The following is a 14654-nucleotide window of genomic DNA, read 5'->3' on the forward strand; positions in this document are numbered from 1 at the left end:
TGTCGCGTGTTTACGCCCATGCATAAACCTCACGATGGCCTGTAGTGATGAATGACAGTCAAGCACACTGAATGAAAAATTCCTGCCAGCCTATGCGTCATAGAAAAGGCACCAGCGTGACATACCAGACTTTATCAGTCTCAGAAATAATCCCGATAAAGCATGTATATAACTCATCCTTCAATGTGTGGCTGACGCACAGATTTTGTACTCAGAGAGCCATTTCAGCTAGGGGTTAGATTTCCTAACCCCCTCATGTTCCTCTGGAACTTTTTCCAATGCAGTCACTGTGGAGGCACAGTTAAATGGGTACAGACATCTCTGAAAATGACACTGTATATTCTTCCTTCTTACACTGGAATATGCAATGCAGGCAAAAGTCACTTTTATACCATTATAACCACAAATGAACTAGGAAAATCATATGCTTTAACTAGACTTGAACCACTAAGGCAGACTCATGTGAAGTCAAGTCCTTGAAAGAAATCTTTAAGAAAATTAAACCCCTGTTTCAGCACGCAGCCTATTCCTACTTCATGGAGAAGGTTTTGCTCATTAGCTGTTTTTGAATGTCAGAAGGTAACTTTCCTTCAGAACAGACAGCCCTGTAACATGTTGTGAAATTTCACATTCATAACTTTATTATAATCTGAATAGAGGCGATATCTGATGAGCAGAGAAAAATGACTATACAAAGGATTTATAGAACATTCATTTACATACTGGAGACCTTTTGATGCTTCTTTACAGTTTCAAGAAAAAGGCAAAAATTTTCACTAGTAGGTAAATCCAAGGAGGAAACATTAAATTTTTAATGATACTGTTGGATACACGGAAACCATTTAATTAAAAACATGGCTTTTAGCATTTTTTTGTAGTTTAACACTGTACGATTATAGTAGTACATTTACTAAGCAGGTTAATAGGAGTCTGGCTAAATACATGTGTCAACTTGCTGCCATTAGTTATGAAACTGCATATACACATCTACCAAAAACTGTGAAAGAAAGTGCTGTATTAACTATTTAGTCTTGTATCTTGTATTTGGGATGAACATAAGTTTCGTGAATATCTTTCTACATACACTACATAATGGTACATACTGAACTATTTTGCTTTGTGCATTTTTTAAAATTCATTAAAAAGCAAAAGCACGTGGCAATATACCATCCAAAGGAATGCATAATAGAAAACCTCCCTTAGAAACAGGGCAAATTCTTTTTTCCCACTTACCAAGTAGAGCTTAAACTCCCAAGAAACACCACCAGGAGTGTCAGCGTCCAATTCCTTATGCTCTTGAATTCAGCAGGCCTTGAGAAAGCACAAGGAGTAAAAAATAAGGCCCTGAATGGAAATGATAATACGGGGGGGGGGGGGGGGGGGAGGCCAGTGGTGGGGGGGGGAGACACTCTATTTTCAGCCCAAAGGCCAACACTTGGTGACTTGGTGTCTAACAAGACACGCTAAAATTTAAGCATCATCTACAGAAGTGAGAAAATACAGTAAAAAAATTCCTCATCATTTCAATGCTCACAACACATCAGATTTAAATCTAACCGAGACTTAAATCTAATGGTGATGCCAGCTGAAGAAATTCACTGGGCTCCAACTGGCTGACTAGATTAGGCAACTGGGTTCTTGGTGGACCAAAAGAATATTAGAAAGAAACTTGTCCTCATACATTTCAAAAGGATCAAAGCTCCTAAAAGTAAGAACTGCGTTCCCTTTTGGATGGTACATAAACACCATTTAAGTAGTATACCTCTGTGTCAGAACAGAATTATTTGGTACAAATCAGAGGCACTTGCCTTTGTTGCTTCAACGGTAGCTACCATGCTTTGGATTGCTTCACCCTTCTACACACATCCAACGCCCACTGCTACTAATACACCTACACTGCTTCCTGGTCCAAATACATTAAAGTTCAAATCTTTCTTCCCTCTCCCTCTCTTCCCCACCCTCTTCCTTTTAAAAAGTATGAAGTTACTTATACAAAATTCATAGTTACACAAATAATTTGGTAACACTTTGGCTATGGTAACGGAATAAGGTTTCCATGGTCCTAATACTTCAGGAAATAGAAGGAGAGTTGTTAATAAAAAACAGATCATAGTTTATAGAGGACAAATGTAGCTCAAACTGGTGGAACCTTCTTAGCACATAGCCCAACCAGAGTTTCCCATTCCATTTAACCATTATTTAGTAAAAGTGGATAAAAGGATGAAATCCTCCAAGTGGGTACAGTTACTAGTTAATCCAGTGCCTCACGCATCGGCATGCTGAATTCAGCATGTCATTTTATTCCTCAGGTTATTAATATAATGTTGACAGCGACACATCAAAGAAATAGAGGCAATGAAACTTTTCAGCACTGTCACACTGAAGTTGCATTACCATCAGTTCTGACATGGGGGTCTAGTACTGCTCTTTTTGGAGTGAACGGGAATTACACAGTAGACCTCAGTGGCTTACTCTCCTCGTGAAGGTTTCCACTGTAACCTACTGTATCAATTTTCTGTAAAGCTAACTAGCACTTTGTCATGCATGTAAAATACCAATGTGTTTAGAAAGATATAGAGATATGTACAAGTGTGACAGCTGCAGAAATCATGACATAAATGCTCTCAAGAAATGGGACAGAGTAACAAAATAAATTCCATTCCCTTTTGGATTTCCTGACTCAAGGAATTATTAAAAAAAACCATTATGTACCAAAAATAGTTCCTACAAATGAAAAAAAAAAAAGGCTAAACCCCTCTCAAAACTCCAATAAAAAGGGGACTAAAAGAACCCACAAATACAATTATGTATTGGGAAGGGGAAAAATGCTACTACCAAAACATTATTGCAGAGACAGGGAATGGGAAGTATCTTGTCACTGTAAGACAAAAGTCAACATATGAGACTCTGTTGTCTATAGCATGGCACAGGCTCTTTATGCAAAAGAGCACTAAAGAGGCAAAGCTCAACAATGGCCTAGTTTAAGAATATCCATGTGACAGCACAAGATCTGAGATCTACTATAAATAATCTGGCATAGATAAAAATATATAAATTATAAAATTTTCTTCTTTGCCTTTCCCTCATTTTTGTCCTGTAATTATTAAAATACAGTATCTTCCCTGCTCAGTTCTCTGTATAAAAAAATAATAACACAAAAAATCCCAATTACAGAATAGATTTCCACACAACCTTTTCTTTTGTTCTGCCACCTCTCCCCTACTTAAAATTTTTCAAACTAAAACAGCCCAGCCTTCTTAACACTAAATACAGAGCAATCTCCCTGAATATTCCACATTGCCGCTCTTTCCTTATCAGAAATCAACTTGCACAAACCTTCTCGTCACATACTTTTCCCCCTACTCCATTCAGCTCCCATCTCTGATCACACGAAGATGAAGGGAAGAGCAAAGAGTCTTCCTCACACCATTATTCTCTTAAGAGCACATCTGCAAGGCCTATAGCTACCATTGATGCAACTATGGCAAGTGCCTTTGTGGAAGTTACACAAAACATTTTCTGCACAAAAAAGTAGCACAGCCTAGTGAGTATTTCTGCTCCAACAAATGATGAGAAACAGCATGTGAAAATATATTAGAAACCATTCACGAGAAAAGTTTCTCGTTTATGCTTCATTCAGGTATGGGCTACATGGGTTTGGGTGGCACCCAGCTTCTTTTATTTTGTCCTTTGATACAAAAACAAAGAAATAATGCTTTGTTAAGTCAGAGGCATCTTCAAAGAAAAGGCTGAACTCTGGCAAACACAATGCAGACAGATTGTCCTCTGCTTTCCTTCTTGGGAATGACAAGATTCAGATGCTGCTGTTGAATAGCTTTTCTTCCTCTCACAGTGCTCTCCTTCACTGAAGAGCTCCAAGTCAAGGATGGAAATGCATCAGATCTTCTTCTGGGATCCGATCATGACCTTTGAGACAAAGTTCACAATGGCACTGGCAGGTTGCTCTGGATCGTGCTCCGCAAATAAGTGGCATATGTTGTCTGTGGCACTGCCTTGCTTCCTGGCAACGAACCCAAATACTCTGCAAGGGCAACAATCACAGTGTATCAGAGAACAAAGAGGCACCGCCTTGTTTCATAAAGCAAAAAAGATACTGTAGAAATCAAAAGCACAAATCGGACTTCATCTGTTCTGACTGACAAGGTCCCGTGTCACTGCTAGGCACAGTGGTCCAGATGCACCAGCCAACTCGGGAGCTCCTGAGTGGCTCAGGATGGTCAGCCAGGGAAGGAGACTGTCCCCTTCCCTCTACTCTGTCTATATTGCACCGTGTGCTGCTTGCTGCCAAAGACACACTGCTGACCCTGGGGATATATTTAATCTGATTCAATAATGCTGTTCTCTTACCTGCCCTGGGGGTGTGTGGTGTGGTGTGTCAGGAATTGCCTAAAGAGAGGTTTTGTCGGCCACGCCTCTCACTGGACAGAGTACTGGAAACAGGACTTAAGCTACCTATTTCTGTTCCTTTCCAGAAACCAGTGTCTGAGTAATCTCTGTTTTGTTTTTTTCTTTTGGTAAAAGTGGGACAACGACATTTGCCTTCAACGGAAAACACTTGGAAATCCAGTATATTTATGCCACATACTAGTATCACTAGGAGTGTTTTAATCTATGTGCTAAGTGTGGTTGTTTTTTTTTTTTAAAGCAATCAGTCTAAGTGAGACAAGTAAACTTGTGTTAGTGTTGCTGGACAAGTGGAACATAAACCCGAGTAGCAAATGGCTCCGTTTCTGAAGCTTTAGTCAAATCACAGACCTGCAACCTAAATAAACCACACTAGCTCTCGCTCCAGACATCCCACCATAACATAACTAAGCCCTGACTTGCAGAGGTGCAGATGAAGTAACTAAAGTCTAAATACAGTGGGCAGAGAGACTTGTGTCTCTGAACAGCTGCTTTCTCTTCTACATCTCTGACAAAGACAATTTAATTTAGAACACTAAGAAACTGATCACTGTAATGATAGTCCTAAAACATTCAGTTAAAAGACTCAAGATAGGTGTCCACTTACTTTGCAGAAAGGCCATCTTTCATCCATCTTGTTGTCCATTAAGAAAGCAGTAAAAAAAGATAAGGAATGGGGAAAAAAAAAAGAAACCTATGTTATTTTTTTTCGCAGATCAACAATACAAACAACGTATTAGAAATACTGCTTGTCTTCCTTACTTTCTGTCCTGTGGATCCAAAGCACAGAAAATAACAGTGTTGACTGGATAATGCCGCCGAAAAAAGAGTCTGGATAGGAAGAAATAAAACAAGTTTTAGGAATAGTTAGGATGCTTAAAATTTTAAACAATAAATAGATCTAAAAAATAAATTATATTTAATCTAAATTTAATAATGACAATACATTCTTCATCTCTGACTGACTTTGAAAGCCACCTGAACTGCTCCAGCCAAATAAATCCATATATCCATATTTAGAATAGTAATGTCAAGTTTTTGGACAAAAAAAACCCTGACTCTCAAGCTAAGAAAAAGAACTAGAAGTGTGAAATGTATTTTTTCTAAAAACTGGCTATTTAGATACTATGTCAGGGGGAAATGCAGCTTCTTGGAACCCGAGAATAATTTGATTATATTAAGTTTCAAAATATAAGCATTACTAGGCATTATAATTTAAGGTTTTGTCCTTGACCTGCTATAAACACTTGCAAATGCCATGGAATTCAGAAGTCTAGCACTTGTTTTTTTTTTTTTAACCTATAATGAATTCCTGTTGTCCCTCCTTTGTTATTGTCAGTTTTCAAATCTAAAGACTTTGTGGTAGCCTTAATAGCATTCAGTACAAAGAAATATAAATTGACTTTTTATCACAGTATTTTACAGGCTAGCCAAAGCACTATTTCAAATACTGGAGATACACAGTGTTTGCTTAGGCCAACTCTGTTCAGTGATACTGGTGAAAGATACCATGAAGATAAATTATTTCACTGAATAGGCTGAATATCCAATGCAGGCAAAACCATTACCTTCTCTTTTTTATAAGAAATAACAACAATTTAAAAAATGCTGTGGTAAAGTGACCTTCCAGAAGTAAAATCTGCCATGTGGAAGTAATGTCCATAGCTTAAAACATTAATTCTCCAGTACTGCAGACAGCTGACATTGTCACTGTCATTCTTTAGACAATCCTATTATCCCTTGAGAGAGAGACTGTTGAATATAACTAGGAAAAGTAAATCAACAGCAGCCAACACTTATTGGGGACAAGGTCGGATATTCTCTTTCCTTCCCTCTTTTTCTTACTTTCTTTGATTATCTGTCAATGTGATTCCCTGCGCAGACACCTTAAAATGAACAACGGTTGAGATGGGAAAAGGATCTTGCATCAGCGTCAGGCTCAAGGCTTTCTGTACTGCCTGGTAGCCCGTGAGGGACTCCATCTCCACTGAGTTCAGGTACCAAACGTTACACGCTGTAACGAAAGAGAGAAAAGATTTTCAGAGGTCATTACCCAGGAGCAAGCAATCGGGTATCTTCTGAACAAAACCAAACAAAATGTACATTATTTTCCACCTTTGTAAAGCAAACGGAAGACTGGTGGCAAACTACCAAACCTTCTGTGTGTGCCTCACCTTGTCCCACTGCTGCTTAATAGTTTAAGACTATAACTTTGGAGGCCATAGGCAGTTTGCTGTCCTTTTGGTTTTAATACCTTTATATTTAAGTCAATGAGTGTATTTATCTATTACCCACAGATCCTGAAATTTAAATAAATACAAGACAGCAGCAGAGAGAGAGGCCACTCATAGGTACTACTAAGGCAAAGGCATTCCTAAAAAAAAAAAAATGGGGATATTTTGCTTTTAAGTTCAATTACAGCAGTCACTAAGAAAATACACATTTTTGCTGCATAAGTTCACACATTTTGCACTTTCAAATTGTATTTAAACTATATTCAAAGGAAACCATTCACCTGTTCGACAAGCCAAGAACGTTTTCATCCCGTAAAGAATTGAGGGTTGCTCCAAAGCTCATTTCTCATTAATTCCATAGTGTTTTGTATGTTTAGTGATTTTAGGGCAAACAAAACAACTTCCTCATTAAGAAAAATTACTGACTTACGTATTTTTAGGTCTATTCTTTACCGCAGCATGCACTTATTTTTAAAAGCCCTACTCCTCTCCTAGAGATACTGGTAACTTCTGAAGTATCTCTATAAAACAGCAGCTCATTGGTTTCTAAGGCTACCAAACGGTTGATTTTTTCACCTGGTCTCATATCAAATCTGCAGCAAGCCCTAGGAAAGAAGTACTAAAATTACACAGCGTTATATAGTAGTAGTACAGTACTGTACAATACTATATAGTATTACATGGTAACAGTGCCACATAGCATTATACATTACTATATTGTATTAATAGAATTATTCACATGCTTAAATACTTTTGGGATTATGGTACAAAGTCAAATTTACAAGCAGATTAAGAACATTTCTGAAGTTGAAAAGCCCTCTTAGTGTTATTGTACAGCACAAGCAAGAATGATTAAACACACCTGTAGCTAAACACTGGTACCAACAGACTTTGTGTTTTGGTAAAAACAATTGTGTAGGTATCCAGGCCAGAACTTAGAACTCTGCCAGCTGACACATGCAAATTACCACGCTAATACTTCATTTGTTTAGCAGTTTAGCTTGGCTTGCCAACCTTACTATGAAAGCAAGGATTAGATTTAATTTACTAGCTTCTCTTTTCATATGGCTATTCTGCAATCTAATCTAATCTAATCAATAGGCTTTCTCCTATGACTGTCTACATAAAATACACAGGTAGACACTGACACTTTCAAAACAATCAAGCAATTGTACAGTTATAGACTGCATAATCGCAAGTCTGATTCCAGCATGATGATCAGCCCAGTAACTTCAAGCTCTGGAGTCTGTCAGTGAAAAAAGCGATCCAGAGATTTGATTTGATTGATTTGTGAGTGTAAAATTTCCCAAACGTATTCACACTGGTGTGACAGTTTCAATAACCTTTGAATCAGTTACTATACATTTTATGCAGAGAGGGATTTAAGACGATGAATGGCAAGTTCAATGAGGCCTTCCTTGCTCAACAGCTTCCTGTCATGTCTATCCAAAATTGTAAATAACATTCCAAACCATAAGCTCTCATCGTGTCACATCATTACTGTGTACGTTTGGTACAGATCTAAAGCTCTTCATTATCCTGTGAGCCTTTCCCACCACAGGAAGCTTGCCTTGTTTCACACTCATCACAACTTCTGAGACCCAGATGAAGGGTTTCCCTTCCTCTTCTGCCACACACTGCACTGGTGTCAACAGACTGTGTTTGGGTTTTGTTTCTAAATGAAATAGCCAAGCATTTTGTCTCGATTGCCCTCAATGTGATAGCTGAAAAGCATTCACCAAATACAGTAGATTACTTCTGTAGCACAAAAAATAATAAATGGAACCTTTTTCAAAAGTGTCGGGAAGTGCAAAAATGTCAGCTTACAAAGGAGATTACAGGAAAGGTAATGAGAAAGGCTGAAAGATTTTTCATTTAAGATCATCATGCATGGTCTGATGGGGTATCGAATGACAGCAATCCCACAGAAACCATATTCTTTTACTAGAACAAAAGGAAGACATCTGCGCCTTTCACGCAACGCAGCTGCCCTGCAATGCTGCTGCTCTCATCTTCCACAGGTGGCATTTTGTAGTCATGTCCGTGCTACCACCAACAGCTACACAATGTGGCCATTTCGAGTAACCCCTGCTGCTTTTAGACTGGGAATGTGCTTTGTTCAGAATGCTTAGTCCCTAGACTGTATTAAGTAGAAACAGATATGAAGAACTGGGATTTATTTGGAGCAGAAAATTTTGCTGCCAAACAGGAAGGTTAACAAAGCATGGTCTATTCTAGGGAAAAGCCACTTATCTGTACAGTTTCTAGTCTCAGTTGTCACTCTCTAGGAAACAAAGGATTTCTGGTCAGCTTCTACATTTAGATAATGACTGGAAATGCTCATTAGGTTTTTCAGACAGCTACAAAAAAAAAGATCGTTCTAGGAAAACACATCTTCATTTTTTTGCTGGTGGAGTGGGAGAAGGATGGGGTAAAGCAGGGCAGGGAAAAAGTGCATCTGCTTCGACTAAACTGCAGGTGCCCACACAAGCTCAGATAGTTAGAAAAGAAGTAATTCACGTTTTGGGTCTCCACTTCAGTGTTGAACTCCACAACTTGCATGTCTCTATGATTGGAGAGGGACCCCTGAAAATCAGTGGGAAATGATGTATCAAGGCAAAAAACACTCTGAGAATTTCTCCCAGCTAATTTATCTATTTAAATTCCAAACCCTTGTTTAAAAACAAGAACAACAACAAAACAATAGGGGAAAACCCAATGTACAAAGTTCCCCAAATGATCCATGATGTGACAGCCCCCATAAGCAGTTATCTGACTAATGCCCCAACTGAAGTAAGAATTGTTCCTTATCCTTTGAAAATCACTGCCCAAGCAAGGAGAAACCAAGATTTCTCAAAAGACAACACATGTTCCTTTTGCTGGGTTTTCAAGAGGGAAAGTTCTACAAAAATTCATTCTCCTTGTTTTTTCTTCCTTGATGGCCACAACAACCACCAGCAGCACTAGCAGACAGAAAGGCCAACACGTGCTCGCTCCTGGCACAGCCTCGCAAAGGCTTGCCATTGCCTCAGCCACACATGCCTGCTTGATTACAGCCCTCGAAGTGGTACTTCAGTGTTTTAAGTCAAAGCAGACTGCTGCACAAGCAAGGGGCAACTCTCTCTCTCCAGAGCTGCTCAGCTTGGCCGCTGCCCCCTTCAGAAGTGCCCTAAAACAGGTGAGGGAAATGATGCAGTGTTCTTATAAAGGCATGCTTGGCCACACTACTTTTGCTTGTGGTTCCAGTGGTAGGCTAAACTCAAAGGAGAGTGGCAAATGTAGTGTATTCTCCTGCTCTAATGGGACTATGGGTGGACAGATAAATCCTCAGGAGAATTCATAGCAGCCTGAAAACCAAGGAGCATGGGAGGGCATGGACAGGATCCCCTGGGCATGCCCACCGTACAGGGGAATAACAGTGGCTGCATCTCTACTAAGGGCAGCCTTAAGATTACAAAGGGGTACTCAGAGAACCATGTCCAGTAACAGTGGGCCAGGACATCACAACATTTTTTCAGACAGGCTATTTCACTGGCTGCCTCTGGGTCAGCTGCACACAAACAAAGCAGGTGAGAAGCAGAGCACGTCTCTACACAGCTGCTGCAAATACCTCTATTTGAGAGCAATACAGACAGTACCAATACATAGCATCACAGCATTTGGAGGTAATCTTGTATCAGTTCTTCTGTCACATCAATAACCACATGGTAAGACAACTTAACTTGCCAGAATGGGTGCTGCAGTATGGATGAGAATCCATAAAACAGTATCCAATGGAAAAGACACTGGGTATTTCCTAACAACATGCATCATCAAGTGAAGCACAGGGCAACATTTTTTTAATTATTTTTTTTTCAGATTGATGGGACAGCAAGCATTTTCCAGTGGTATTGTTGACCTCTATGCTGAGAATTTAACCCTACTGAACACTTTCCTTAGTTGCCTTTTGCACATCTCAGACATAGTTCATGAACCTCTGCAAGCACAGATTTAAAGTATCTTCTCTAAGTTCATCAGTTACGAAAGCAATATCACCGCTTAAAACTTGCTGTGCTTGAACCAACCTACATGTACCTCATATTCTCATGGAAGACATGACTGGAAAGCAAACACAGCGTTGTAGAACTTAGAAGCTGGTTGCAGAAAACAGAAAGAACTTAGTACATATCCTCACAGTGCCCTTTACACTTCTACACAGCATTCTAACTTTAACTGCTCCCTTTAAACATCCTTCAGTCCAGTCTAAGCTTCAGTTTCTCCCAGCCTGTAAGACAGAAAATTTGGTGACAGTCAAATGCAAGGAAAAAGTTTAACAGACCTGCACCCTGTTTGAGAAGCTCCGCTGCTGAGTTTGCAGCAGTTTGTGGAGAAGTTTCTGCTATCTCCTCCAGGGGATCTGCAAACAGAAAACACTGTCCATATCTTGTTTGGACTTGAATTGACAAATCAATGCACATGGTCAAGTCTAAGTTGAGCTTTTGTAACTGCGATTTCATCCACCAGACAACTCTTGACCAGAAACATAAAATAATCTTGTATCTGCAACTACAACCATTCATGTTCCCTCATTACACACTCAAAGTTTTTTAAATACTGCAATTTTAATTATTTTATTTAATTTGTATAATTTACACTAATTTAGGCACAAAGACTTTGTGTTTCTACTATGAAATCAATTAACTGTATTTTGATTCAAAAGATGACAATATAATCCTTCTTTCTTCATACTTATGTAGAAAACAAAGAGACAGCAGTGGAATGTTTGCCTACCAATCTTCTGTTAAAATCAGTGATAAAACTGCCCATCAGTATGTTCTTTCAGTTATATAAATGCATGTAAAAAGACCTCACCTACTGCTGTATTTAACATGATGCGTGCTGGTTTTGAATATATTCAAATGAGGAAGAGAGCAGTAATACGATGTGTGACACTATTCTCGTGTTTAGAGTTACCCATATGCTTTAAATACTCCATGCACTGTGTCCAGAATCCACAGAAGATCATCTTAAAATGTGTGATCATATTGGATTCAAAACCAAATCCAAAATAAAATATCACTGTGGTATGTTTATTGTGGTATGTAAGGCAAATGTTTCAGTCCTGTGCCTCTGCCAGAACAGAAGGAGCTTTCCATTTTAGGTGAGGAGGATAAGGAGAACAAGCCCACCTACCACACTGGTTTGCCATATAAAGAGATCTCTGGTCACATTTACCATAGCATGGTTTTTGTGCTAAAATTGTTTCATTACTGTATTTGCATAATTCAAATGCTATGTTTGAACACTGACATATGGCCTTTAACAAAAGTTGAGAGAGTTCACTAGAAAACCACAAAAATGTTTAACATTTCAATAATACATCTGGTGTTAACTTCATGTGGGAGAGTAACAGACAACTGAATTATGGGGCAAGCATAGCTACATTTTGCTGTTGTCTTAAGAGTGGTTTATGAAATCACCATAACCAAAATTAGAATTACAGTCCCATGATGGAACACAGGCTTTTTGATCATTTACTAAAACAGTACTTGGACCTGTGCAAGTTGCTACTTCCTTCCTGCCATTGTCACACCCAGGGCACCTTCTGTTCTTTACCTACTCGTCTTCCCTAAAGCCCTTTTGCCACCCAGACCTGAATGAGTGGTTATGTCTAACCATACACGGGAATAATTTCATGTCTACGAATTACCTTTGTCTTTCTACATCACAGTACCAGTCTGCTCACAGCTACACCTTAGATAACAGCCGTCACCAGTACTGAAGAACTACTTTTAAAACACAGCTTCCTTCCCCATGCATTCTTGCTTAGATCTCAACTTGTGACATGTTCACCTGCCGTCAGCCACTAGCACTTTGAAGCAGAGCTTGGCTGGGTATAACTCTTCTGTACTTTAACAACCGTACCTCTGTCTGGGATGAGGAGCTTGCAGGGCAATGCCAGTGGAGTGATGGAATGCTGATACACCAGAGCTGTCAAACTCCCTGCGGTCAGAAGAGTAACAAGACATGCACAGTTAATTTGGTGAACAAGAGCTCTTAACAGTTATGTTGGCTCTCAAGTATTTTACAGACCAAAGGGCCTCCTGCCCACTGCCTGTTAAAAAAAATTCTCTTGGCACCTAAGCCAAGACCTTCTTTGGTCAACTTTCGTGTATTCGTGTTTCCCAGCACTGTCCCAGTTGGATGTACTTGAACTCATAAATCACCATCATACACTCCCTTCCCCTGCTTAAATACACTGCTTAAATCCTAACCTAAATCGCTTTCCTTCAAATGGAGAAAGCACACAAATGACAAAAACTGTAACATACGCAATTCAATAAATTTCTTTCAATGCTCTTAAGTTCTGCTACATTAAATGTAGTAAGATCTTATGAAGATGGTAAGAGCAGAAGGGGTCAATGCTAAGTGATGAGGCAGAGAAAGAGTGAGGAGTTCTGCCTCTTAGCCACCTAGTCTCCAATGCCTAGTGCTTTGTCCACACGCACCTCTATTTTGTGCTTCTGAAAGTATAAAAGATGGTCTAGAGAAAAACTCCTCTATTCAGTGCAGCAGTGATGTATGTAGCATTCTCCATTAGATTATTCTTCTTTTCTATTCAAAGACACTTTCGTCATTTGGACTTGGCATAATTGAGGTAATTAAACATTAGTCATTCTTGATATAGGCATGTGAGCCTACACTCTAAGGAGTGAGAGGAAGATGTAATATTCATCAGTCTGTTTGTACAAAAAGCCATCGTTCGATCCTGTTTACTAACAAACACTGAATTATAATCATGTCCTTGAGAAAAATCACAGTTCAACTAAAAGCAACCTCATTTTTACAGTCCATCAAAAATTCCTTTGAAATGGAAAGATGACCCAATTCTGCAAGGGTCTCACAGAAACAAAAAGACCAATTGATATTATTAGTCCTTCATTGTCTTATCCATAAAAGTGTGTGAGAGTGCCTGTCCATCTAATGTGTGATGCAGTTTTGAGGCTGTATACATTGAAAGATTAGGAGATGCTCAAACTAAATGATTAGTAGGGCTACATATGTGCTGTAACTATTGTCTAGAAATCAATGATGGTGATGATAAGGTCGAGTGCCTTTGGATAAAGATCAGGGGGAAGGTCAATAAGGCAGATATCCTGATGGGAGTCTGTTATAGACCACCCAACCAGGATGAAGAGGCAGCTGAAGTGTTCTGCAAGTGGCTGGCGGAAGTCTCACGATCACTGGCCCTTGTTCTCGTGGGGGCTTCAACTTACCAGATGTCTGCTGGAAATACAGCGCAGCAGAAAGGAAACAGTGCAAGAGGTTCCTAGAGTGTGTGGAAGATAACTTCCTCATGCAACTGGTAAGTGAGCCTACCAGGGGAGGTGCCCCGCTAGACCTGCTCTTTACAAACAGAGAAGGACTGGTGGGAGATGTGGTGGTTGGAGGCCATCTCGGGCATAGCAACCATGAAACGATAAAGTTTTTGACTCTTGGTAAGGCAAGGACAGGGGACAGCAAAACAGCTACCTTGGACTTCTCGAAGGCAGACTTTGGCCTGTTCAGGTCACTGGTTGAGAGTCCCCTGGGAAACAGTTTTGAAGGGGAAAGAGGTCCAGGAAGGCTGGACATTCTTCAAGGAGGTAATCTTAAAGGCACAGGAGCAGGCTGTCCCAGTGTGCCGCAAGATGAGTCGACGGGGAAGAAGACCGGCCTGGTTGAACAGAGAGCTTTGGCTGGAACTCAGGAATAAGAAAAGAGTTTACCAAATTTGGAAGAAGGAACAGGCAACTCAGGAAGAATACAAAGCAAAAGGCGGACCAAGGAGAATCTCCCCCCTTTACTGGATGTAGAAGGAAACATTGACAGCAAGGATGAGGAAAAGGCAGAGGGACTCAATGCCGCCTTTGCCTCAGTCTTCAATAGCCAGACCAGTTACCCTCGAGGCAGCCAACCCTCTGAGCTGGATGATAGGGGTGGGGAACAAAAAAATCCCCCCGTTATCCAGGAGGA

General features: G+C 39.8%; 1 protein-coding gene across 1 annotated transcript; it reads right to left on the reverse strand.

The window, feature by feature from the left end:
* Positions 1-3897: 3897 nt before the first annotated feature.
* LOC104166573 (tensin-3-like) lies at positions 3898-12641 on the reverse strand (the record flags this gene model as incomplete). The annotated part of the gene is made up of 5 exons (XM_009706554.1): positions 3898-4042; positions 5188-5256; positions 6271-6439; positions 10978-11055; positions 12564-12641. Coding segments are annotated over 5 exons (539 nt in total), but the record flags the coding sequence as incomplete, so codon positions are not given.
* Between the last annotated feature and the right edge of the window lie 2013 nt (positions 12642-14654).

The sequence above is a fragment of the Cariama cristata genome, unplaced genomic scaffold (genome assembly GCF_000690535.1).
Source record: "Cariama cristata isolate BGI_N322 unplaced genomic scaffold, ASM69053v1 scaffold12498, whole genome shotgun sequence".
NCBI classification, from domain to species: domain Eukaryota; kingdom Metazoa; phylum Chordata; class Aves; order Cariamiformes; family Cariamidae; genus Cariama; species Cariama cristata.